Below are 24,005 nucleotides of genomic sequence, written 5' to 3'. Positions count from 1 at the left end.
ACTCTAGCTGAGCTTACAGAGTTATGCCACTGACCCCTGTTCCAACCGAATAACCAGTATTACCAGGACTCAAACCACTGTCCTTTCAGACAAAGGGTGTCAAGTTAAGCGCCCTAATCAGTCAGCTAGGACGCATTAATATCAAAATCAAATAAAACTGATTAATTCCAAAAAAAACTACAAAACAAAATACAGCCATAGAGCAATTACAAAAAATTAGCTATAAGAACTCTACCCTCTTTAGACTCGTAACCACGGTCTTACTTTGGGACATATTTCTAATACAATGGGCATTCACAGTTTCCCCAGAATGCAAATATCTATAATGTTACTTGCAACAAAATGAAAGTAATACGAGTCTGCCATCCGCTTCACAGAATGTATTGTTTTGCTTAGGACCAAACCTTGTGCAGGGTTTTCAATTTACGCAAGAAGAGCGATATCTGGCGTGTCTAGTATTCGAGAGTATTTACTTAAAGTACCAAGGACAGTGAAAACGAAATCTTATTGTTTGAAATGGCTAAGTGGAAACTTAACCAAGTGCTGAGTTATTTGCTGTTTGGTTAGTGGTGTCATTGTTTTTCCAGGGTCTATGCTTAATGTACAAAGGACAGTGCAAATGGGTCTGATTGTTTGAATTAGTGAAGTGGAAACTTAATCTGGCACTGAAAAATTTGTTGCATCTGGTGTTTCTAGTATTCCAAAGTCACTACATTTGTTTACGATGATCATTTACTATGAGCTAAATTTCCAGTGTAACAAGTGCAAACTAACCATTAATGCTACCAAGTTAAAAATACTCTACCTGACCCCGCCCCCACCTGAAAAGAGACTTTAAACCCCCCTCCCATGAAGTCTCTTTTGCTGTTTGTTTCAGGAGTGAAAACACTGGGAGTAATTTTCTCCAAAGACTGTTCTTTTGCCGCACATGTTGACAGTGTAATTAGGAAGGGTAAAACTTCCCTTCAAACAGTGTCTAAAGTGCGTCGTTTCGGTTGCGATGTCAAAAGTCACCTCCGTGCCTACCTTTGATATGTGCGGCCAGTCTTGTAGTATGCATGAACTGTGTAGGGCCCTTCTGTACTACATGCTGCTCACCTAATGCACGACCGAGAGTCAGTTCAGAAAAGGGCAGTTAGGATTATCGTATGATATAGTGATGTTCCCTACCAAGAAGCACTCAATAAACATGAAATCCAGTGCCTTGAGCGAAGACTAAGCAATCTCATCATGAGCTGGCACAGTAATGTTGTGCCATTTTTTTCGTCTATGTTTAACATATAAAGTTTTTCAACTATGAATTAGCCAAGAGCTACGAAAGTTGTGCAATAGACCGTTCTTTGGACAGTAACAATGAAGTCTGATTGTCTGAATCGGTCGAATCGAAACCTAGCCTGATGTTAAGTTATCTGGTGTATCTAATGTCTCAGGGTCTTTTCTTAAAATTCCAAGGACATTGAATATGAGTCTGATTGTTTGAACTGGTCAAATAGAAACTTAACCTGATGCTAAGTTATCTGGTGTATGTAAATGTCTCTAGCATTTCAGGGTCTTTTCTTAAAATTACAAGGACGGTGAAAATGAGTCGGATTGTTTGAACTGGTCAAATAGAAACTTAACCTGATGCTAAGTTATCTGGTGTATGTAAATGTCTCTAGCATTTCAGGGTCTTTTCTTAAAATTACAAGGACGGTGAAAATGAGTCGGATTGTTTGAACTGGTCAAATAGAAACTTAACCTGATGCTAAGTTATCTGGTGTATGTAATGTCTCTAGCATTTCAGGGACTTTTCTTAAAATTAGAAGGACGGTGAAATTGAGTCGGATTGTTTGAATTGGTTAAATGGAAACTAATATTGTGTCTCTAATATTCCAGGGCCTTTACTTATAGTACTATGGACAGCGAAAACAAAATCCAATTGTTTGAATTGATTAAGCGGAAACTCAACCTGGTGTTACGTTATCTGCTGTCTGGTGTATCTCATGCCTCTAATATTCCAGGGTCCTTGCTTAAAGTACCCATGACATTGAAAATGAAATCTGATTGTTTGGATTGGCTAAGAGGAAACTTTAGTTGGTGTTAAGTTTTCTGGTGTCTGGTGTATATCCTGTCTCTAACATTCTAGGGTCCTTACTTAAAGTACCCATGACACTGAAGATGAAATCTGATTGTTTGAATTGGCCAAGTGGAAACTTAACCTAGTGTTAAGTTTTCTGGTGTCTGGTGTATCTCCGGTCTCTAACATTTCAGGGTCCTTACTTAAAGTTTCCAGGACACTGAAAATGAAATTTGATTGTTTGAATTGGCTAAGTGGAAACTTAACCTGGTGTTGTGTTTTCTGGTGTAGGTGTATATCCTGTCTCTAATATTCTAGGGTCCTTACTTAAAATACCCATGACACTGAAAATGAAATCTGATCGTTTGAATTGGCTAAGTGGATACTTAACCTGGTGTTAAGTTTTCTCGTGTCTGGTGTATATCCTGTCTCTAACATTCTAGGATCCATACTTAAAGTACCCAGGACACTGAAAATGAAATTTGATTGTTTGAATTGGCTAAGCGGAAACTGAACCTGGTGTTAATGTGTATTGTGTTTCTAATATTCCTGGGTCTTTACTTGAAGCACCAAGGACACTAAAAAAGAAATTGTTCGAATTGGTTAAGTGGAAATTTAACCTGGTATTAAGTTATCTCGTGTCTCTAATATTCCAGGATCCTTATCTAAAGTACCAAGGACAATTAAAATGAAATCTAATTTTTTGAATTGGCTAAGTGAAAACTTAACCTGGTCTTAAGTTATCTGGTGTCTCTAATATTCCAGGGCCCTTACTTAAAGTACCAAAAACAGTGAAAATGAAATTATTTGAATTGGTCAAGTGTATACTTAACACTTTGGTGTTATCGTCTTTTTTTTCATTGCATTTTAACTTTGAAGTTTAAAACTTCAAAGAGCGTGTGAAGATGTACCGACTGAAACTGACCATTATCAACCATACCGAAACCGACCATTCAGCCACTATATTTTGGAAGTTTCGAGAAAAAAATGACTTTGATGTCTTAAATAGTAAAAAAAAACAAAAAAAAAAACACGACTCAGTACTGTAAAGTAGTGTTTGTAATAAGATTTTCTTTTAAATATTTTTGAATTGCAGAAAAAAACACATAAAAAACTTGACCAAAAAAAGTAAAATAGGTCATCTGTAAAATAAACGTTTGATAAAAATTTACTTTTAGATCTTCCATTATAAAGATTTGTTTTGCTTTGTATAATTTTTTAATCGTAACTTATAAAGTTTATTTTAAGTTTTGGGGTAAAGTTTGAAACTTCATATATAACAACCAAGATCTTTCTTTGAAGTTTTTTTTTTAATTATTTTTTTTTGTCAATTACCTCGTTTTAAAATTTAAATTTTCTAATCGAAGATTAATAAAAAATCATATTTACCTAAATTTTTATCGTCTCCTTCCCATTGCATTTTAGCTTCAAGCAATGCATTGAATACTTTCATACTTGGCTCCACACCGCTAAATACGTAATTCCTAGCCCTAACTCGTTTAAAGAACTCAACGTCACAGTAGTCAGGGTTGCCATGATGTGGAACATATGCGAGATCAAGATAAATTGGCTGAGCAGATTTTCTGGGGGAGGCAGTTCTTCGAGATATTGGATGACGTCCAGGGGAAGAAACAGGCATCTTTTTGTTTGTTCCATTTGTTGATTCTTCGGGTGGTACAGGAGTAGGTAAACCTGAAATTATGGTAAGGTTGGTAGATAGTCTTAAAGAACACATGCATGAATTCATTTAATTGAACTTGTCTTTGTTTAAATCATTGATTTTTATTTTCAGTTTGCATTTATTTTTTTTACATGGTTTGAAATTTCAAGTTGATTCTTTTCATACTGCTGTAAGAAAAAAAGAAGAAAAAATAGAAAAACAAACTCCAGCGTAGTACCTTTAGGACTGGCATATGTTTGGGCCTCAAAAGTGAAAACCACCTCAAAATTTCTCCCTTGAGCTACACGGCGACGTAATATAGGGTATTTACGTTTTCAAAATGGGCCTTTCTATGCATGCTGACGCCCCCTCTCGATAAAATCTCGATATGCTTATAGTTTTCTATAATTTCTTATATGTGCCCTTATATCTGCGTCCTCTATCATCAAAAGACGTCACCTCAAACTTCTTAGAAATCTTGCGCTACCCCAAAGGTGCGAGATTTCGAGACCTCATTAGCCATTACCATCCTGGAGACAGACCAAATGGGGGAGGACGGATGAAAAATATTTGACAAAAATTCAAAGAATCTTGAGCCATGAGCTCCGTAGGCATGGTAGGAGATGGGGCAGAGACTGGCTGAAGACCGCTGGAGGAGCTGCAGCAGACTGATCGAAGTGGTTGTCGGATGTAATTCCATTGATGTCAGACAGCAGAGTTCTTCGTCTTGTTATTACCAAAAAAGTAAAAAGAGCACAAGAACATAAAGCTACGTTCGACCCTTGAATTTTTACTGACTGTAGTTGAACTACAGTCAACTCCAAGCATTTTAACCCCCGTAGTCCCAGCTACTCTGTTCGCCTTACTCTCGAACTCTAGTAGACATCTTGAAAAGTCCTGTCACTGGGTTGAGTCAGCGCGGAGTTATTTATGTTGCGGATTTTGCCTATGGATTTTAGAGTTTTATAAGTCTGACATGTTTCCACTTTGAAATTTATACACCTCGATAATATAGAAGCAAATAAAAGTCTATGTTTTGAATACTTGGATTCTTTGTTAGTTCAATTTTTGAATTATTTAATGATGTCAAGTTTTACCAAAAACCCGGAGATACAGAATCAATTTACTGGTGAAGAAGATGACGAATTTGCATTTATAATAATGAGAAAGAAAAATTCAAAGTGTATTTCTAATTCAATTTTGGCTAGACATTACGAGTGAATATAACATTTTGTCAAGTATAGCGACCATTCGCAAATCAAGTTTTGAAAACTGTATTAGCTGAAGTGACAGCAAAAAATCGTGCTCGCTTGGTTGTAGAAACTTTTTGTGTTTGTGTTTGCAGAAAAGGGGCTTTGTTTAGCTATCTCGCCATAGACACCGAAATTTGATAAACTTGCTCTAATACACAAGCACAACCATCTCATTAACTGGGAGCTTCTCTTAAAAAAGTGTTAGTTCTAAAATACTTGTGTTTGTGTGATTTTATAAAATAGGAGGAGTTTTTTGTGCTTGTTCTGTATTGTGTTTTATTTGTTTTGTGTGTGTATTTGTCTTTTTGTGTTTGTATTTTTTTATACAACGGGAGAGAGACAAAATATGAACAAGTATCTTTAATGGAATTGTGGTGAAATAAAGGTTGGATACCACCGTCTTAAGTTATATTGAAAGGACTCCATCTGTTCCTTTGAAAATTTTGCTTGACAATTGCCTTGCTGACAAAAACCAGACTTTCGAGGCTTAGATCTGGTCAGAGCTACAGTTGTCTGAACTACATAGGTCGGGTTCTGATGGTACTCTAAACGTTCTGTGAAGAAATATTTACAGGTTGTGCGAGATCGAGTTTTAGCTATCCCCATCATACGTTCGACCTGACATTCTTTCTTTTGAGCTAAAGTGAAAATTGACTTTAATTCCATATTTAACAAAAAAATTTCTTTAAAAGAAAATCCTTTTTATTAGATTCCTTAAAAACTTTTTTCGCCTACACTACAAAAAATAAATAAATTACACCATTAGTTTTACCTTTTATTTATGATTAAATTTATTTATTTTATCTATTCTTCCTTTTATTTATAGTATTCTTTGTTTACTGCCTCTTATTATATTCGTATGTCTTTTTAATTATTTCGTATATTCTACTAACTTTTAATTGTGGTACGGTGGACCAAAGTTAAAAATAATAAAAATAATTTAAAATAGAATTACCAAGTGGTTTACCCCAGGCCGCTATAGGATCAAAATCACCATGTACATTATTAGTAGCTTGTGGTGATGTATCACTTCTATGGGACGACGTTGAGAGCGTTCGTTGCCTATTATCCTCAACATGTCCAGGTGTCAACCCCCCTCCACTACTGTTACTATTAATATCATCATTATCGTTGCCATTTTGATGGTCAATCTGTGAATCTGTCGTTTCTTGTTCATGTATGTATTGAAGTGAGGACTGGCCACTTTCAGTACCGCTATAATGATGTTCAGAAAATGCGTAATGGCTGCGCGTACTTGCCCCATGGTCGTAGTTTAAGGAGCTGTGTTCACTTTCTGTGCCGCTGTACTCTGGTTCAGTCTGCTGTTCAAAGGTCCTGGAATAGAATGGGTTGTATATAATTTATATAACATGTATAATACATAATTAAAAATTTAATATATGTAAAATGTATTACTTGACTTGATCGAATCCCATTAAGTTGTCTTTGACGTGGATGATACAGAATGATGGAATTCTGTGTGACGAAAAATGTACGGAGATAGCTAAAACAAACGTAATCTCTAGCTAGTAAAATAATGTCTTTGAAAAAAAAAACTGCATTTTATCAAAACTTACTCTATTATCGACTCATCGCTGGTTTTACCTAACCGCCTTAAAATAACGATTTAAAAGACATGATAATTCACGTTTGTAAAGGATTAGTCCCTTTTATGGAACATTTCAAAGACAAAGGTGTATTCGTGACCAGCATAGAAGCGTTTCTTTGCTTCCCGTGTAAAGTCGTTATTTTTCATTGTAGGCTACAGTGTATAAAAACTAAAACACGATTACTTGGACATTAGAGAAGTTATGTCAATTCGTGAGGAGGGGTATTTTTTTTTAATTATCCCCGACCCCTTCAGTTAACTCATCTGCCAATGAAAACCTTTTTTAGTAGTTTTATTTTCTTTTCTTCCATTTTGTTTCATCGGACAAACTAATTTGGATGCAAAAATAAGGGTTCAAGCAGTTTTATGGCAACTTTTTTAGTATCAAAGAAGAAGTTAAAGGACGATTGCAAACATTGCCATTTTCCCTATTTTCATAATCAAAAAGCTGATAGGACGTAAACCATCAAGCAGTGCTTTTTAGTAGTTTACGGTCATTTTAAGTAGCAGTTTTTAGCAGTTTTTAATAGCAATTTTAACGTCTGTTTGAAAACTCTTGGGACACCAAAAAATAACTTTTTACTGTCGTTTCTTCGCATTTTTAACATCAAAAAGTTCTTTGGACGAAAAAGAAGAATGTATATCATTGTTTTATAGTCCTAGTTGAACATCCCTAAAGTAATGATGATTTGAGTTTTGGTGATAATTATGATTATGATAAAAAGGGTTTTAGTTTTAATGATCATACTCTAATGTGGCTTTTTTCCTTGTTTTACTGAGGACGGCCCTTATATATAGGATTAAAATATTCATTTAAATTTCACATTCCACTGTTCTATAGTCGAACGCTAGGTACTAAATCCCTTTTTCTTTGTTTTTCACATTATTTTGTGATTTTTTCTATTTGTCAATTAAACAAAATTATTTAGACGAAATTTAAAGTGTCAAAAATCTCTTTTTGGACGCCAAAATAGGGACTAATCCAATTTGGTAAAAATTCTTATAAAAAAAGATTTTAGTTTTAACGATCATACTTTTATGGCTTTTTTTCCTTTGTTTTACTGAGCCCCTTATATATAGGGTCAAAATACTCATTTAAAGTTCGTATTCCACTTTTTTTTAAAGTGGAATACGATTTTTAAATGAATATTTAATAAAAAAAATACGTATGAATAAAAAATTTTATACGTATGAATAAAAAAATACGATTTTTTAAAAAGGGATTTAGGTGCCAAATCCCTTTTTTTTATGTTTTTCACAATTATTTTGTGTTTTTTTTTCTATTTGTCAATTAAACAAAGTTATTTAGACGAAATTTAAAGTGTCAAAAATCTCTTTTTGGACGCCAAAATAGGGACTAATCCAATTTGGTAAAAATTCTGATAAAAAAAGATTTTAGTTTTAACGATCATACTTTCATGGCTTTTTTTCCTTTGTTTTACTAAGGCCCTTATATATAGGGTCAAAATACTCATTTAAAGTTCGTATTCCACTTTTTTAAAAGTGGAATACGATTTCTAAATGAATATTTAATAAAAAAAATACGTATGAATAAAAAATTTTATACGTATGAATAAAAAAATACGATTTTTTTTAAAAGGGATTTAGGTGCCAAATCCCTTTTTTTATGTTTTTCACAATTATTTTGTGTTTTTTTTTCTATTTGTCAATTAAACAAAGTTATTTAGACGAAATTTAAAGTGTCAAAAATTTTGTTTTGGACGCCAAAATACGGACTAATCCAATTTAGCTGAAAAACTGTAATGTTTGACAGCTTTATTTACCTAGTAATATTATTTAATATATATTAACCAATTAATCAAAAATTTTACAAATTAAACAAACAAATTGACATTTTTCATTATTATCATTAATTCTAATTTTTTATTAGTTCTTTTATTATGTAGTTGTTAAATATGCATTTCTAAATATCTTTTATAGTAGTTATTTCGTATGAATAATAATTTACTGTTATTACTTATTTTTAATGTTTTACTATTACACAGGTCGTTTTTCATAAACTGCTTTTTTAGACTTGACCCACATTCATGCAGAGTCCTACACTTATAGAAAATTATAAACAAATGGAAAAAAAAACAATTATAAGCAATATTTTTCATTATTATTATCAACAAAGCCTATTTTACAAAGCCTATTATCATTTTTAATGACCTGTTATAGTAATCATTTATGTTTAATAATGATACGGGTTTTACTTTTTATTATAAATATTTTACAAAGCCTCTTTTAAAAAGCTAATTTTCTAGACCACAGTTCTATCCGTACTATATTTCTTGAAAATTTTGAACGTATAGAAATCATGTAAAATTCTTAAAAAAAAATAATGTATTCTAAAACTAACGGATATTAGTCCTAACGGCTATTAATGTTTGTAAAAACAGTTGTGAAAGCTAACGGTTATTAGAGTCATTGCTAGTTACTTAAAAAGGGTAAAAAAAAGGTAAAGTATACGGCATTAGACTTTACAGTCCGTACCGGCGGTGCTGATCTCCGTTTCTTGGCCCTTCAGCCAGGAAGTGCAATGCTAGTTACTTGGAATAAATTGTAACACTAAATCAAAAAACAGTATATAGGCAAAAAATATCCTGTAGCTGTTATGGGCTGATTGATTATTGAGTTATTTCTATTTAGTGATTGATTATTTTTTAAATTATTTACAATGCCTTGGCCAGAAGTGGGCAAAAAATTTATTCCGGGGGCTAGATTATAAACTTCATTTCAACAGAGGCTACATATATTTCATAAACTTTAATTACAATTAACAACAAAACACGGATTAGTGATAATATGTATCCATGTCGAATTAACTTAACACCCGCACTGCACTAAAAAAGTCCAATACATTTTAAATTTCAAAATGAGATACGTTCAAAGCTAGAAATAGAAAATTAACATATATAATAATTGCCGTTTATCATAATGGATGTCGAGTAAAAGGGATTTGTTTGACCAGCAGTCTAACCGAAGGAAATATACGGAAAAAATTGCATTGTATGTAACAGGAAAATTTTGTACATTTTCTACTGTTTGTCAAAAGTATAACGATCAAAATAATCCAATTGAGAAAAGAAATTAACATTACGAAACGTGTAAACGATATTTTTCTGCAGGCCACATATGGCCTGCGGGCTGTAGCGTACATACTTCTGGGCTAGACAATATGAAACCATCCGAATAACAACAAGGCTCTAAACTTTTTGGTTTTATCATGACCAGGCATTTTGAAAAGTAGCATTTTTGGCCGGTATCGACCATAAAACATCATTCCATCCCTCCCTTGGCACAGACAAAAAGTTTTTAAAATAAGAACAACCTAGGGTACTTTTCTGTTATGACGCCTATGTATAAAACCAGTTTTCTTTGAGCGTGCGATCTTTATTGATTGAACTGATCTCTGACTAATTTCTCTGAACAATCATATCACAAAACAGGATGAAAATATAATACTTTAGAAACCAATTTGGGCTAAGTTTTTTGTATATTAGGGGGGTGGGAGTAAAGTACAGCAGGTATGCATGCAAAATGTGTTGGGTACAATTATTATGCATATTATGAAATAAAAACTATTTTCTAACATCAAATTGTCCAAATACTTTACCCTCACAACCCCTAACGTGCAAATATATAGCCCAAATTATATATTCTCATGTATTCTGTCTCTTGTCTTTGTTTGTCTCACGCTATGCTGAAAGAAAAAAAAAACCAAAGAAACAGGTTCTACTTAGCTTCTATATAGACAGGCACTATAACATAGGCGCTATAACAGACAAGTACCCTGCTTAGGAGTTGGGGATTCAAAAATCCTTACCTTCCAACTGTTACAAATGCTGGACGATCTAGGGCACTGGATGGTAGGACAGATTCAGGTAGATTTTGGATACTAGTTCTTGTTGCTTCCCCTTCCTGAATATTGCCTGGAAAAGTCTCCACTTTAGCCTCTTCGGATACCAGCTTCCACTCACCATCCTCGTCATCATCCTCATACGTTTGTATAACCTGAGTAACGATTGTTCTTCTTACAACACGACGACCGCCGACGATTTCAGACGTCTCTGATACTATTGAACCGTCTTCACTAAGCGAACTGAGCTTTCGTTGTGAGCCACTTACAGAATCTTTTTTAGGACTGCAACGGTATGAAATATCTTCATCTGGAGTTGAACTAATTGCAGTACCCCCAGAGCCTGTTTCACTATGTTTTGCGCTAAGGACGGTTGTTCTGAAACTTTCTTGACTCGATTTCCTAATAGATTCAGAAATCTGTGATATTGTTGAAGAGTTTGAATCTTTTCTCATCGAACTTGAACTGCTCAGACCTAAGTCAAAATCCTTAAAGCTAATTTGCATCTCAGAATCAGGAACCTGGAAAACTTGATCATGAAGACATGTGCTTATTTGAAAAGATGAATCAGAAATTTCAGAAATTGTTGAGTTTGAGCCTTTCCGACTAATGCCGGATACTAAAGATCCACAAGCTGAAGTATATCCAGAGGCTGAAGTCAGAGCCTGATATTCTCTTGTTTCATCGCCCTCTTTTCGAGGTTTAAATGGCACAGATGACAAGGATTCTTCGCTAGTACCTATTATTCCACTGAAAGTTGACCCTGCTGATAAAATAGCTTCTGTTGTGAAATTAACCTGACGGTCTAAAGATTCTGGCGGAATTCCAATGACCTGTCTACCAGAAGTGGGAGACTCCAGAGTACTCCTAACAATTTTTCGCTTGGTGGTTACCTCAGTTTTTCCATCAAATTCTTCTATTTCTACAATTTCCCCGGGCATATCGGTTACGTCTTGCATTTGGGAAAATGAGGCTGGCTTACCAGCAGAGCTAACGTCAGACTGAATCAAGGAACTGGCATCTCCCTCAAAGTATGCAGGTTTACCAGTTTGAGCTAAAGCTTCTACCTCATCCTTATTTTGTGCTGTGATCCCAGAAGAAGTCTGTTGCATTGCTGCTTCTATTTTTTGGCTTAGAAGCACGTTAGGACCATCGGAGTTTAGTGAGTCTGAAGTTGACTTTAAAACTGTATCTGCCTTTGTGAGTTTCCTAACAGGGCTAAACTTTCTGACAGCTTCAGCTTCGATATCAACTTCTTTGGTATCTTGTACCCCTTCATTAGCATTTTCTTCAGTTTTTGGTTTCATAGAAATCTCGGATAACTCAGTAGGTAGTACATGGAGCAAAGAACTTTTCCGTACTTTTCTCACAATTCTTCGCTCAATGATTGTTCCAGTTTTGTCGTCCTTATCTTCAATTACTTTGATTTCTTCTTGAGGGTCACATTCTTGTAATTTGGTTCCTTCCTCTAAAGGTAAGGTTGATTTGACAATTCTCCTAATAATTTTCCGATTTATGATGTTTCCTGTATTCTCATCCACTTCTTCCGACTCTTCTAACTCTGGGTCACATTCTTGTAATTTGGTCCCTTCCTCTAAAGGTAAGGTTGATTTGACAATTCTCCTAGTAATTTTCCGTTTTATGATGTTTCCTGTATTCTCATCCACTTCTTCCGTCTCTTCTAACTCTGGATCACATTCTTGGAATTTGGTTCCTTCCTCTAAAGGTAAGGTTGATTTGACAATTCTACTAATAATTTTCCGTTTTATGATGTTTCCTGTATTCTCATCTACTTCTTCCGACTCTTCTAACTCTGGGTCACATTCTAGTAATTTGGTCCCTTCCTCTAAAGGTAAGGTTGATTTGACAATTCTCCTAATAATTTTCCGTTTTATGATGTTTCCTGTATTCTCATCCACTTCTTCCGTCTCTTCTAACTCTGGATCACATTCTTGTAATTTGGTTCCTTCCTCTAAAGGTAAGGTTGATTTGACAATTCTCCTAATAATTTTCCGCTTTATGATGTTTCCTGTATTCTCATCCACTTCTTCCGACTCTTCTAACTCTGGATCACACTCTTGTAATTTGGTCCCTTCCTCTAAAGGTAAGGTTGATTTGACAATTCTCCTAGTAATTTTCCGTTTTATGATGTTTCCTGTATTCTCATCCACTTCTTCCGTCTCTTCTAACTCTGGATCACATTCTTGTAATTTGGTTCCTTCCTCTAAAGGTAAGGTTGATTTGACAATTCTCCTAATAATTTTCCGTTTTATGATATTTCCTGTATTCTCATCCACTTCTTCCGTCTCTTCTATCTCTGGATCACACTCTTGGAATTCGGTTCCTTCCTCTAAAGGTAAGGTTGATTTGACAATTCTCCCAATAATTTTCCGTTTTATGATGTTTCCCGTATTCTCATCCACTTCTTCCGTCTCTTCTATCTCTGGATCACACTCTTGGAATTCGGTTCCTTCCTCTAAAGGTAAGGTTGATTTGACAATTCTCCTAATAATTTTCCGCTTTATGATGTTTCCTGTATTCTCATCCACTTCTTCCGACTCTTCTAACTCTGGATCACACTCTTGTAATTTGGTCCCTTCCTCTAAAGGTAAGGTTGATTTGACAATTCTCCTAGTAATTTTCCGTTTTATGATGTTTCCTGTATTCTCATCCACTTCTTCCGTCTCTTCTAACTCTGGATCACATTCTTGTAATTTGGTCCCTTCCTCTAAAGGTAAGGTTGATTTGACAATTCTCCTAATAATTTTTCGTTTTATGATGTTTCCTGTATTCTCATCCACTTCTTCCGTCTCTTCTAACTCTGGATCACATTCTTGTAATTTGGTTCCTTCCTCTAAAGGTAAGGTTGATTCGAAAATTCTCCTAATAATTTTCCGTTTTATGATGTTTCCTGTATTCTCATCCACTTCTTCCGTTTCTTCTATCTCTGGATCACATTCTTGTAATTTGGTTCCTTCCTCTAAAGGTAAGGTTGATTTGACAATTCTCCTAATAATTTTCCGCTTTATGATGTTTCCTGTATTCTCATCCACTTCTTCCGACTCTTCTAACTCTGGATCACACTCTTGTAATTTGGTCCCTTCCTCTAAAGGTAAGGTTGATTTGACAATTCTCCTAGTAATTTTCCGTTTTATGATGTTTCCTGTATTCTCATCCACTTCTTCCGTCTCTTCTAACTCAGGATCAGATTCTTGTAATTTGGTTCCTTCCTCTAAAGGTAAGGTTGATTTGACAATTCTCCAAATAATTTTCCGTTTTATGATGTTTCCTGTATTCTCATCCACGTCTTCCGTCTCTTCTAACTCTGGATCACATTCTTGTAATTTGGTTCCTTCCTCTAACGGTAAGGTTGATTTGACAATTCTCCTAATAATTTTCCGTTTTATGATATTTCCTGTATTCTCATCCACTTCTTCCGTCTCTTCTATCTCTGGATCACACTCTTGGAATTCGGTTCCTTCCTCTAAAGGTAAGGTTGATTTGACAATTCTCCCAATAATTTTCCGTTTTATGATGTTTCCTGTATTCTCATCCACTTCTTCCGTCTCTTCTATCTCTGGATCACATTCTTGTAATTTGGTTGCTTCCTCTAAAGGTAAGGTTGATTTGACAATTTTCCTAATAATTTTCCGCTTTATGATGTTTCCTGTATTCTCATCCACTTCTTCCGACTCTTCTAACTCTGGATCACACTCTTGTAATTTGGTCCCTTCCTCTAAAGGTAAGGTTGATTTGACAATTCTCCTAATAATTTTCCGTTTTATGATGTTTCCTGTATTCTCATCCACTTCTTCCGTCTCTTCTATCTCTGGATCATACTCTTGGAATTCGGTTCCTTCCTCTAAAGGTAAGGTTGATTTGACAATTCTCCTAATAATTTTCCGTTTTATGATGTTTCCTGTATTCTCATCCATTTCTTCCGTCTCTTCTAACTCTGGATCACATTCTTGAAATTTAGTTCCTTCAACTAAGGGTAAGGTTGATTTATCAATTCTCCTAATAATTTTCTGTTTTATGATGTTTCCTGTATTCTCATCCACTTCTTCTAACTCTGGATCACATTCTTGTAATTTGGTCCCTTCCTCTAAAGGTAAGGTTGATTTGACAATTCTCCTAATAATTTTCCGTTTTATGATGTTTCCTCTATTCTCATCCACTTCTTCCGTCTCTTTTAACTCTGGATCACATTCTTGTAATTTGGTTCCTTCCTCTAAAGGTAAGGTTGATTTGACAATTCTCCTAATAATTTTCCGTTTTATGATGTTTCCTGTATTCTCATCCACGTCTTCCGTCTCTTCTAACTCTGGATCACATTCTTGTAATTGGGTTCCTTCCTCTAAAGGTAAGGTTGATTTGACAATTCTCCTAACAATTTTCCGTTTTATGATGTTTCCTGTATTCTCATCCACTTCTTCCGTCTCTTCTAACTCTGGATCACATTCTTGTAATTTGGTTCCTTCCTCTAAAAGTAAGGCTGATTTGACAACTCTCCTAATAATTTTCCGTTTTATGATGTTTCCTGTACTTTCATCCACTTCTTCTGTCTCTTCTAACTCTGGGTCAGATTCGAGTCCCCTGTGAGATTCTACTGGCTGTTTAGCAGCATCCGTAGTATGTGGACTGTCAAAGGGAGTTTGAGGCATGCTTCTTACAATTCTTCGTTTAATGATAGTACCGGTTTTGACATCTTTTTCCTCGAACTCCTGGAATTCTTCAGGAGGAACTTTTTCTGCCAATTTGTCACTTGCCATTAATGGCACATTTGATCTTGTAATTTTTCTTATAATACGGCGTTTTATGATAGAGCCTGTTTTATCATCAGTTTCTTCGATCTCCTCTATCTCATCATTAGAATCATCGCCACTTTGAGTTTTGACAGGCTGATTAGATAACACAACAGGCTGTTCTCCAAAAAAGGAAGTTCTTTGAAATTGTCTTACAATTCTCCGCGTAACTATAGCACCGGTTTCGCCATCCAACTCTTCAAATTCTTCAATCTCTTCAGTAGGATCATCTTCTTGCAATTTGACTCTTGAGTCTAAAGATGCATCAGGTCTTATAATTTTTTTGACAATTCGACGTCTTATGACAGCTCCTGTTTCATCATCTACTGCTATTGTCTCCTCAGCTTCTTCATCAGATTCTTTTCCCCTTGGAGTTTCTCTAGGTTCTTTTGATAGTTCACTGGGTACATTTTCACCCAAATAAGTTTTCTGCTCGTTTCGAACAATTCTCCGCTTGCTTATTGTTCTACTTGTATTATATTTTTCGTTAATATCTTCCATCTCTTCAGGAGCATTATATTTTTTCAATTTGACATCTTGCTCTAAAGATTCAGTAGAACTTATAGCCCTTCCAGCAATGTCGCGTTTATGTATAATTCTTGATTGTTCATCTACTTCTTCTGTTTCTTCCATTTCTTCATTCGAATCGCTTCCTCCTAGAGCTTCAAAACCCTTACTAGAGGGCTCGACTGGCTGCATAGTGACTAAAGAAGTTTTTTGATCTTTTCGGTCCAATTTTCGTTCAATTGCACCTTCTGTCTGCTTCTCTTGCTCGTCATTTTCTACAAATTCATCGACAGTGTCACAATCTTTTAGCTTTGTGCATGATTCTGCAGGCAGAGCAGATCTCTTTCGGCCTATCATGACAGCCTTTATTTGGTTACCAACTTCTTCAGTTTCTTTTAACTCTTTCTCAGATCTTTCACTGCTTCCAACCGGTTTATATTCTTCAAATGAACCTATAGGGACAACACTAACTAAAGAAGTTTTTGTAACTCTTGGCACGATTGTTTGGTTAGTGATAGCACCAGTTTCTTCGACTTTTTCCATACTTTCTTGGGAGACTTCAGGAGTATCATCTTCTCCATATTTCATATTTACTTCTAAGGGAACAACAGGTCTTATAACCCTTCTGACTATACGGTGTCTTACAATGGATCCAATCTTGTCATCAAATTCTTCAGTTTCTTCTACCTCTTCATCACTATATTCAGGGACTTGTGGCTCTTTAGGCTGCAGAGACACCAGAGATGTTTTCTTTATACTCTGTACAATTCTTCGCTTGATAATAGTTCCTGTCTTATCATCTCTTTCTTCAAATTCTTCAGTATCTCCAGGAATAGCTCTTTCACTTACTTTAGTTCCTGTCTCAAAAGGTATACTAGATCTTATAGTCTGTCTGACTACACGACGTTTTATTATAGATCCTCCCCTGCTACCAGCCTTTTCAGATTCATCTACTTCCTCATCAGTATCTTTTCTATTTTGAGCTTCAAGATCCCACCCGGAAGAATCAGTAGGCTCAAGACTCACGAAAGAGCTTTCTTTATCGTTTTTGGTAGCTGCTCGCTTATCAATAGTTCCTTCTTTATCATATGCTTCCTCAAATTCTTCACTATATTCAGGGATATCGTCTCCTTGCAATCCAGTATCCGACTGTACAACTACAGTAGATTGAATAGCTTTTCTGATGATGCGACGTTTCATGACAATTTCTGCCCTATCGTCAATTTCTTCGGTTTCTTCATTAGAATCATCTCTAGAGTGAGTTTCTTCTTTTTGCTCAGACGAAATATTAGGTTGTGCGGGAGCAAAAGAGCTTGTATGCACGAGAGTCCCCATTCTATTATCCTTCTCTTCAAATTCTTCAATATTTTTAGAAATATCGTCTTCCTGTACTTCAGCTTCAGAAAGTAAAGGTGTGATTGATTTTGTAACTTCTCTAACAATATGGCGTTTTACAATGGCTCCCATTTCATCGTCAAGTTCTTCTGTTACGTCATCCGGATCTATTTTGCTTTGACTTTCTGTCAGTCCCTCATCTTGGACAACAGGCTCTACACTAACAAAGCTAGTTTTCTGAACCTTTTGAATAATTTTTTGCTTGATAACAGTACCTGTGCGATCCTCCCTTTTCTTGAACTCTTTGATATCATCTGTAACATCTAGTGCTACGATATTTTGCTGCAATGGTACAACAGTTTCCACAATTTTATCTACAACACGATGCTCCGAAATATCATCAAATTCACCACCCTTATCCAACACTCTATCAAAATTGTCTACAATTTGAGTTTCTTTAAAATTAATTGTCCAAGTCTTTCCCTCTGCTTCCTCTATTTCTTCTTCTATTTCTTCCTTGGAATTTTCATGTACAATATTTTTTTCAGAAGGCTCAACAGCTTCGTTACCTCTTTTTTCTCCTTTCTTCGTTTCAGCTTCAGTGTCGTGCATTATCTTGCCTACAATTATGTCACTGTAGTCTTCAGTTTTCTGAATTTCTTCTCGAAGTTTGTCAACTTCTTTCATTTCACTGACGCTTTCAATAGGTCCTGCTGTGCATCTGGTTTGGGGCCCTAGTTCCTTTTGATATGCAGAAACCGTTATACGGTTGATTTCATTTGCTTCTACTGAAGAGTCCTTACATTTTTGTTTAGAGCTAGTTTCAAGGTCACCTTCGTATAAAATCGAAGATTTTTCTAGTAGCTCCTTAGCAATATTCGCTTTGCTTTTTCTTATAACACCTCTGCTAAATAATGAAGAACTTTGCTCTTCCGTTAATGAAGAGTCGAGATAACGAATTGCATCTTCAACTTCTTCATCAATTTTTCCATCTCTGCTAACCCTAAAATCTGGTTTCTGTGCATTGTTATCTTCTGTATCTTTGAAAATTTTCGTGCTTGGGGGACCAATCTGAAATTCTTTTATTGCTTGATTTTCTTTATCAAGTCCATTTCCTTCCTTTGAGGCATCTTCCATACACAACCATTCATTTGACTGTTCTTTTTTTTCAGGTATTGATACTGAAGAGGATCCTGGTGTTTTCAAAAAATCTCTCTCTGTTATGTCGACAGCGGCGTCTTGTCCTTCATTCTTTGCCATTTCAAAGCTACGTTCATCTTTTGTATCGTGGTCTCCATCTTTTTCAATATCGCAAATATTACCTACTTGTTCAAGATCTTGCTGATCCAAAGGTTTCAAATAATCAGGACCAGCACTTGATGTTCCTTTACGTCTTTCTGACTCGCTACTATCCTCATTGAAGATCTCTCTAACTGTTTTAACAATTTTGGTAGTTTTAATATCTCCTTTCTTTCCAATAGTTGTTATTCTATAAGTCTTTGTTGTCTCATCAAACTCTTTGAGTATTTCAGTACCATATTCCTCTATTGGTGCTCCCCCGGATGAATTGGAAATTCGCTCCATAACGTCTTGAGAAGTGAAATTTGGAGCTGCTGTAATAATGCGTTTAATTGTTTTTCTTTTAACAACACAGCCAGATATGGGATCGAATTCTTCTGATTCTTCAGTATTCACGTGCTCTTCTTCCAACGTTTTCCTTCTCTGAAGGACTGAATCTTGAATAGATTCGGCAGTGCCTGTATCACTTTTTACTATGGCGTCAGACGAGGCGGATTTTCCGTCACCATGAAGAGTTGCTTTCTTAAATTCATGGTCACTTATAGATTCTCCTTCCTTACTTTTATAGCTAGCTGTTACCAATTCTGATTCGTAGATTTTATCATTTTCATTAACCAGTCCTTCGTTACTCGGTTTTCTAATGTGTTTTCTGGGATCTGTTGCTTTTTTTGAAGTGACAATATCACTTACTTCGGGTGTTTCATCCACCAAAAGACCTTGAGGTGGTCCTACCTTCAATTCAGCATCACTCACGGGTTCTACTTCCCTGCTTGTACAACTGCTGGTTTTCGATTCACATTCTTTTATATTAGCAGTTCCAAGGTTTTCTAGTTGGACAAATCCATCTTCAGCAGAGTTTATAACATCTCTGCAGGGAATTGTCAATTTTTCGGGAATAAGAGATACTTCAGACTTTCCACTTGCAGGAGAAGTATTTGAATTATCTAGTTGATCAACAACCACTTTAAAGCCAGCCTCTTCAATTATTTCTCCCGTTAGACGAGAAACCTTCTTAGTAACAAGAAACCCAGTCATGGGATCTATTTCCTCCAATTCTAAATAATCTTTTGGAGGTTTAACTTGGAAAAGGTTTTTCTTTTTGTCTTCCACTACTTCAATATCAGATTTATTTGTGTCCGTGATTTTCTTTTCCTTTTCGGTACCTGGAGACTTTATTTTGGCTTTCACTTTAGCCCTCTTTTCTGGGCTTGTTGTCTTTTCTGCTCTTATAGTTGGTTCCACTGGTATGTCATCTCGTATTTCAAAACCGCTCTTATGGATGACTTCACCCGTAAGAGCAGATACTTTTTTTGTTATCAAAAACCCTGTAAGAGAGTCAAGATCCTCATATTCAATAAACTCAGGCTCCTTTGTTAGCTGTGGTTGGGGTAAAGGCTCTACCTTGTCTTCCCCTGAATCGGCAGATGGTAATTTAACAGCTTTTTTGTCTTTTGTGACTTGACCTTCTTCTTTAATTGTTGTAGAAACAGTTATCTGTGATCCTGTCTTGATAAGACTTAGAATATTTACACCTTCAGCTAAACCAAATTCTTCCTTGTAGTTATTATCAGAACTCTGTTCGTTCAGTTCTTGTCTTTCAACAGTGACTGATTGATGTTCAACTTCTATTTTTTCTTCCAAAATGCGTGTATCACCAGCTGGTCGAGTTTTGTCTTCATTCAGGTCACACAGAGGTTCAGTCATATTGGTACGTCCATTAATAGGGATTTCTATGTTTGTAGCCGAGTCCTCAACTTGTTCATGTTCATCTTCCCTTGTTCTTTCCCTTGCATCAGATTTCTTATCATCTTGACGTGAACCAGCTGTAGAACTGGAGGACAGCTGGAAAAGGAAGGGAAAATGTCAAAATCGATGATTTTGATTTTTTGTTAAAAAATAGCTTTATAAGAGAAAATTCTATTTTTCAATATGCAGTCCTGTAGGATAATGATACAGTGACGCTAGAAATGTACGCAATGCTGTAAGTTTTGAGGCCTATGATAGGTTCAAGCAATCTCTTTGGTGTCAAAAATATGCTTTAACTTGTCTAATTAATTTTAACACGTTAGGCTGTATAAAAAACATCCATAGTAAAAAAAACTCAAGTCAAAATAACTGTCATGGCTTCATTTTTTTACCTAGCTGGAAAATGTTAAAACTATAAAGTCTGAAAACATAAACTCCCTAAAAATAGCGCCAAATAAAATAGCATTTCCGTTCCATTTGAAGTTGTTTTAGATATATGAACAAAAAAGGCTATGTTTCCAAGTATTGGTGATTTTAGGGGAAAATTCTGGGGATATAAAAAGTATTTAAATTTTGAAAACCAATAATACAACCATAGGGAGGAAGACAGAGGAAGGGAAAGAATAAGAAAGAGAGAGAAAACAAAGATAGGAACCGAAAGAGAGGGAGACAGAGAGATACGACGGGGGGAGGGTAATGAGTGTCCCTGCTTTCCCTTTTGATTCAAGCTTGAATGTTCTTCTTTACATTTGTCAAGAAAGCAAGCTTCAAGTTCGACGAATTCTCGGTTCTACCGAGGTGGGCCTCGGTAGGGTTCTCGATGGGCCTCAGATTATTGCTACTGCTAGTAGCATCTCACTGTAGTACCAGAGCAGCAGAGATAGACAAAGTTTCGTACATCCCCCTCCACTCCAGTCTATTCAATACATTTGCTTTACCCCTCCAATGGAATTCCAACTTCCTTTAAATCTCTCCTTCTAATCTCTTCCTATCTTATTCGGGAACGAACTGCATCCAATCAGACTTCGATGGTTGGCCAAAAAGCACAAATTTTAGCCATCCCACCCTTCCACCTCAAAAAGCGCCCAAGTCATTTTCATTTTACTTCAACTACAGTCACTTAAAATGGAATCGACCTATATTTGTCGTAGAGCTTACTGTTTGATGTATGGCCATAAATACGCGTATTGTACATAAAACATGTCAAAACGCGGCCAGCCAAACGCAAATTGTTTAACAAATTTTTCTCAGTCTTTCGAAGTTTCTGGATTTAAAAACTATATTTGACCACTGTCGTGGTCAAGGCTTACAATATTCAAATCTTAATTCCAAGACTTAACTTCCTAGTCTTCCAAAAAATCAACTGCAAAGGAACCTTACGCCCCCCCCCTACTTACAAAACACCCTTACTTCTTACCTCAACCGTAGCAACGCTATTATCGTAGATAACACTAATTATTTTAATGTTGTTTTCTGATACACCCTACAAAGACAAGACCTTCATTTGTGTGTCAAAGATTTTCTGTCAGACGAATCAAATTTTTGTTCATGAATATACGATAAAGGACCAAAGACATGTGACGATCCAGAAGTTTTTGAGTTAATAATCTAAGCCTGAAAATCTGGTCGATGGATTCTCTCGCCTACTTAAAATCGCAATGATCTTCTCTTAAAACTCTTTCGTCAGCATATATTAGTCTAAGTATTTATCTTCATGCTTAGTAATTAATTCCTACAGAAATCAAGCCTAATACCTTATCACAAGCCTTATCACTAGTCCTTAAATCCTTAGGTACTTCTTCAAAACCCATATTAATAGTCTTTGGTAATTTATCTCCAACTTCGCGACTATCGATTTCAAAAACTTATTATCGCCCTCACAAAAATTCATTAGGCCAAGATTAACCAAAGTGAATTTGAAAGTCTGAAAAATACTAGTAATATTTTTTCCAAACACTTCAGTTGGTAAAAAAAAAGTTGGTGCATCAGCATCTGGGTCGGGCCTCTTTCGATCTAAAATCAGCCCAGTAACTTTGGGTTAGCATAGCTAACAAATAAACTTGATGCCCGGGCCATGCCATAGTCACATCGATCGATAAAAAAACATTTTTATTAATGGTATGGGTTATTTCTTGATTTAAGCAAAAAATTAAAATTATAATTAACTGGTTTAAAATGTTTGCGCCAAACTGTTCTCTACTAATATTGCGTCTTCTTAGCTCTTGTCAGATTCCTGTTACAAATAAAAAAAATAAATTAGGTTTCAAGCTTGCATTTTTTCTATTTAAAAAATTATACCTTAAATCTCAACTCTGATTGGTGAATCAAGAATTCAGTGTCCGAAAGTTGAACTATGTTCAACTGCATAAAATAGGGAGGGTGTACAGAATTGATAACTTAGTCGTGCATAATTTTGATTTTATCAACAAATACGACAATAATGTGGCCTTGGCATAAGGGTATCTAAAATTGGGTTTACCGATTACTAATTTTGGGGGCTTCAGAAAACCAATGAGGAATTGTACATATTAAACAGTTCATCCAACGGGAGCCAATGGGGTCATTACATGCAAATACCATGTTGTTACGAAAACATAAGTCAGTACCATAGATCAAAGAAAACAGGGAACAAACATTATTTCCATAATACATCCACCCCTCCCTCAAAAGCCTGAAACGTAAGACTATAATAATAACACACTGAAGAGGACTACGAAGTATCAGTGGCCACTCTAACTGCAAAATAATTCAGGGAAATATTTCTATGCCCCTCGGACCCAAGTTAAAAAATAGTCGGAACTGAAACGAACTTATTGTAATTTCCTAGGATAACGGAATTAGTAAGCAGCTTTTCCAGCTTTAAAAAGCTCCCAACTGGGTCCCGGAATTGGAAAACTGCTACCTCGGTTTTGGATCCCAAAGAGCATCGAAACGGGTACGAAAGACTATTTCTGTCTTCTGTACCGATGTGGCAAGTGGCAACTAGTTTCAGCCGATTTTTCCAAAGTGTTTTATAAAAAGCTGATAATTGTAGGGGCCATGCCCCATTTATCTGCAAGCTCCTGAATCACGTAGAGGCTCAACGTGCCTAGTCACTAAAAACTACTCTTCTAACGTAGTAAGAATAAAGGTGAGTGTATGGTAGGTACACCAGTGAGATTCAATGATTCATTGACCTTTTATCAACAAATATTGTTTGTTTTCAATCAATTTTAGCTCAGAAAAATCACTTTTTAAAGTGATTTAAATACATGCTTTAGGCTTAGACAACAAATTGGACGTGAAGGGCCTGAATTTTAACGAAGGGGAAAAGGTTCCAGTTATTGGATTAAATTAACTCGTATCCTTTCTTCTCATACTCTGTCTATCTTAAAGTTTAAATTCAAATTGTATACATAAATTCGGTGGGGGGGGGGGGGCATAGAAAACAATTTTGTTCATAAGTACATGCAACCTATAAATTACATACTAGAAAGGTAAATTTTCAACAACATTAATTTTGTATAATAAAAATTTATAATTTATAGTGAAACTCATCTAAAATCATGAGGGCAGTTTGCTAGCAGCGGTACTCTAGTAAACCCAATAGGTTAAATTTCAGTTCCGCCTTTGTTTATTTTTCTTATTTGGTTCTGAGCAGTGGCCCTAATTCACGAGAATGTAGGGGGAAAAGACTCTTCCATTTTTTTCAAATCTAGGTGGGGTCAGAGATTGTAAGTCCTTCCTCCTCAACCCAGTTGGCGTGGCTAATCCGTGGGGTGGGGCATTTGTCCAATAATTTGTCCAGTAGTTTTCTTCAGTTTCAGCAACTACGAATACTTTAATAGACGTAAATGTTTCATTCTTATGACATGTTTATTTTCGAATCCTGGT

At 35.7% G+C, this 24,005-nt stretch overlaps 1 protein-coding gene across 1 annotated transcript in view; it reads right to left on the bottom strand.

Moving 5' to 3' along the window:
- LOC136040979 (uncharacterized) overlaps positions 1-24,005 on the bottom strand; it is a 240,024-nt gene that overhangs the window by 4,597 nt on the left and 211,422 nt on the right. The window contains 3 exon segments of the mRNA XM_065725455.1: positions 3,446-3,748; positions 5,925-6,304; positions 10,408-20,228. Of these exon segments, the coding sequence (XP_065581527.1) occupies positions 3,446-3,748; positions 5,925-6,304; positions 10,408-20,228 (10,504 nt within the window).

Source organism: Artemia franciscana, chromosome 21 (genome assembly GCF_032884065.1).
Source record: "Artemia franciscana chromosome 21, ASM3288406v1, whole genome shotgun sequence".
NCBI classification, from domain to species: domain Eukaryota; kingdom Metazoa; phylum Arthropoda; class Branchiopoda; order Anostraca; family Artemiidae; genus Artemia; species Artemia franciscana.
Note: the sequence above shows the minus strand (reverse complement) of the source record. Positions and strands in the feature narration are given on the sequence as shown.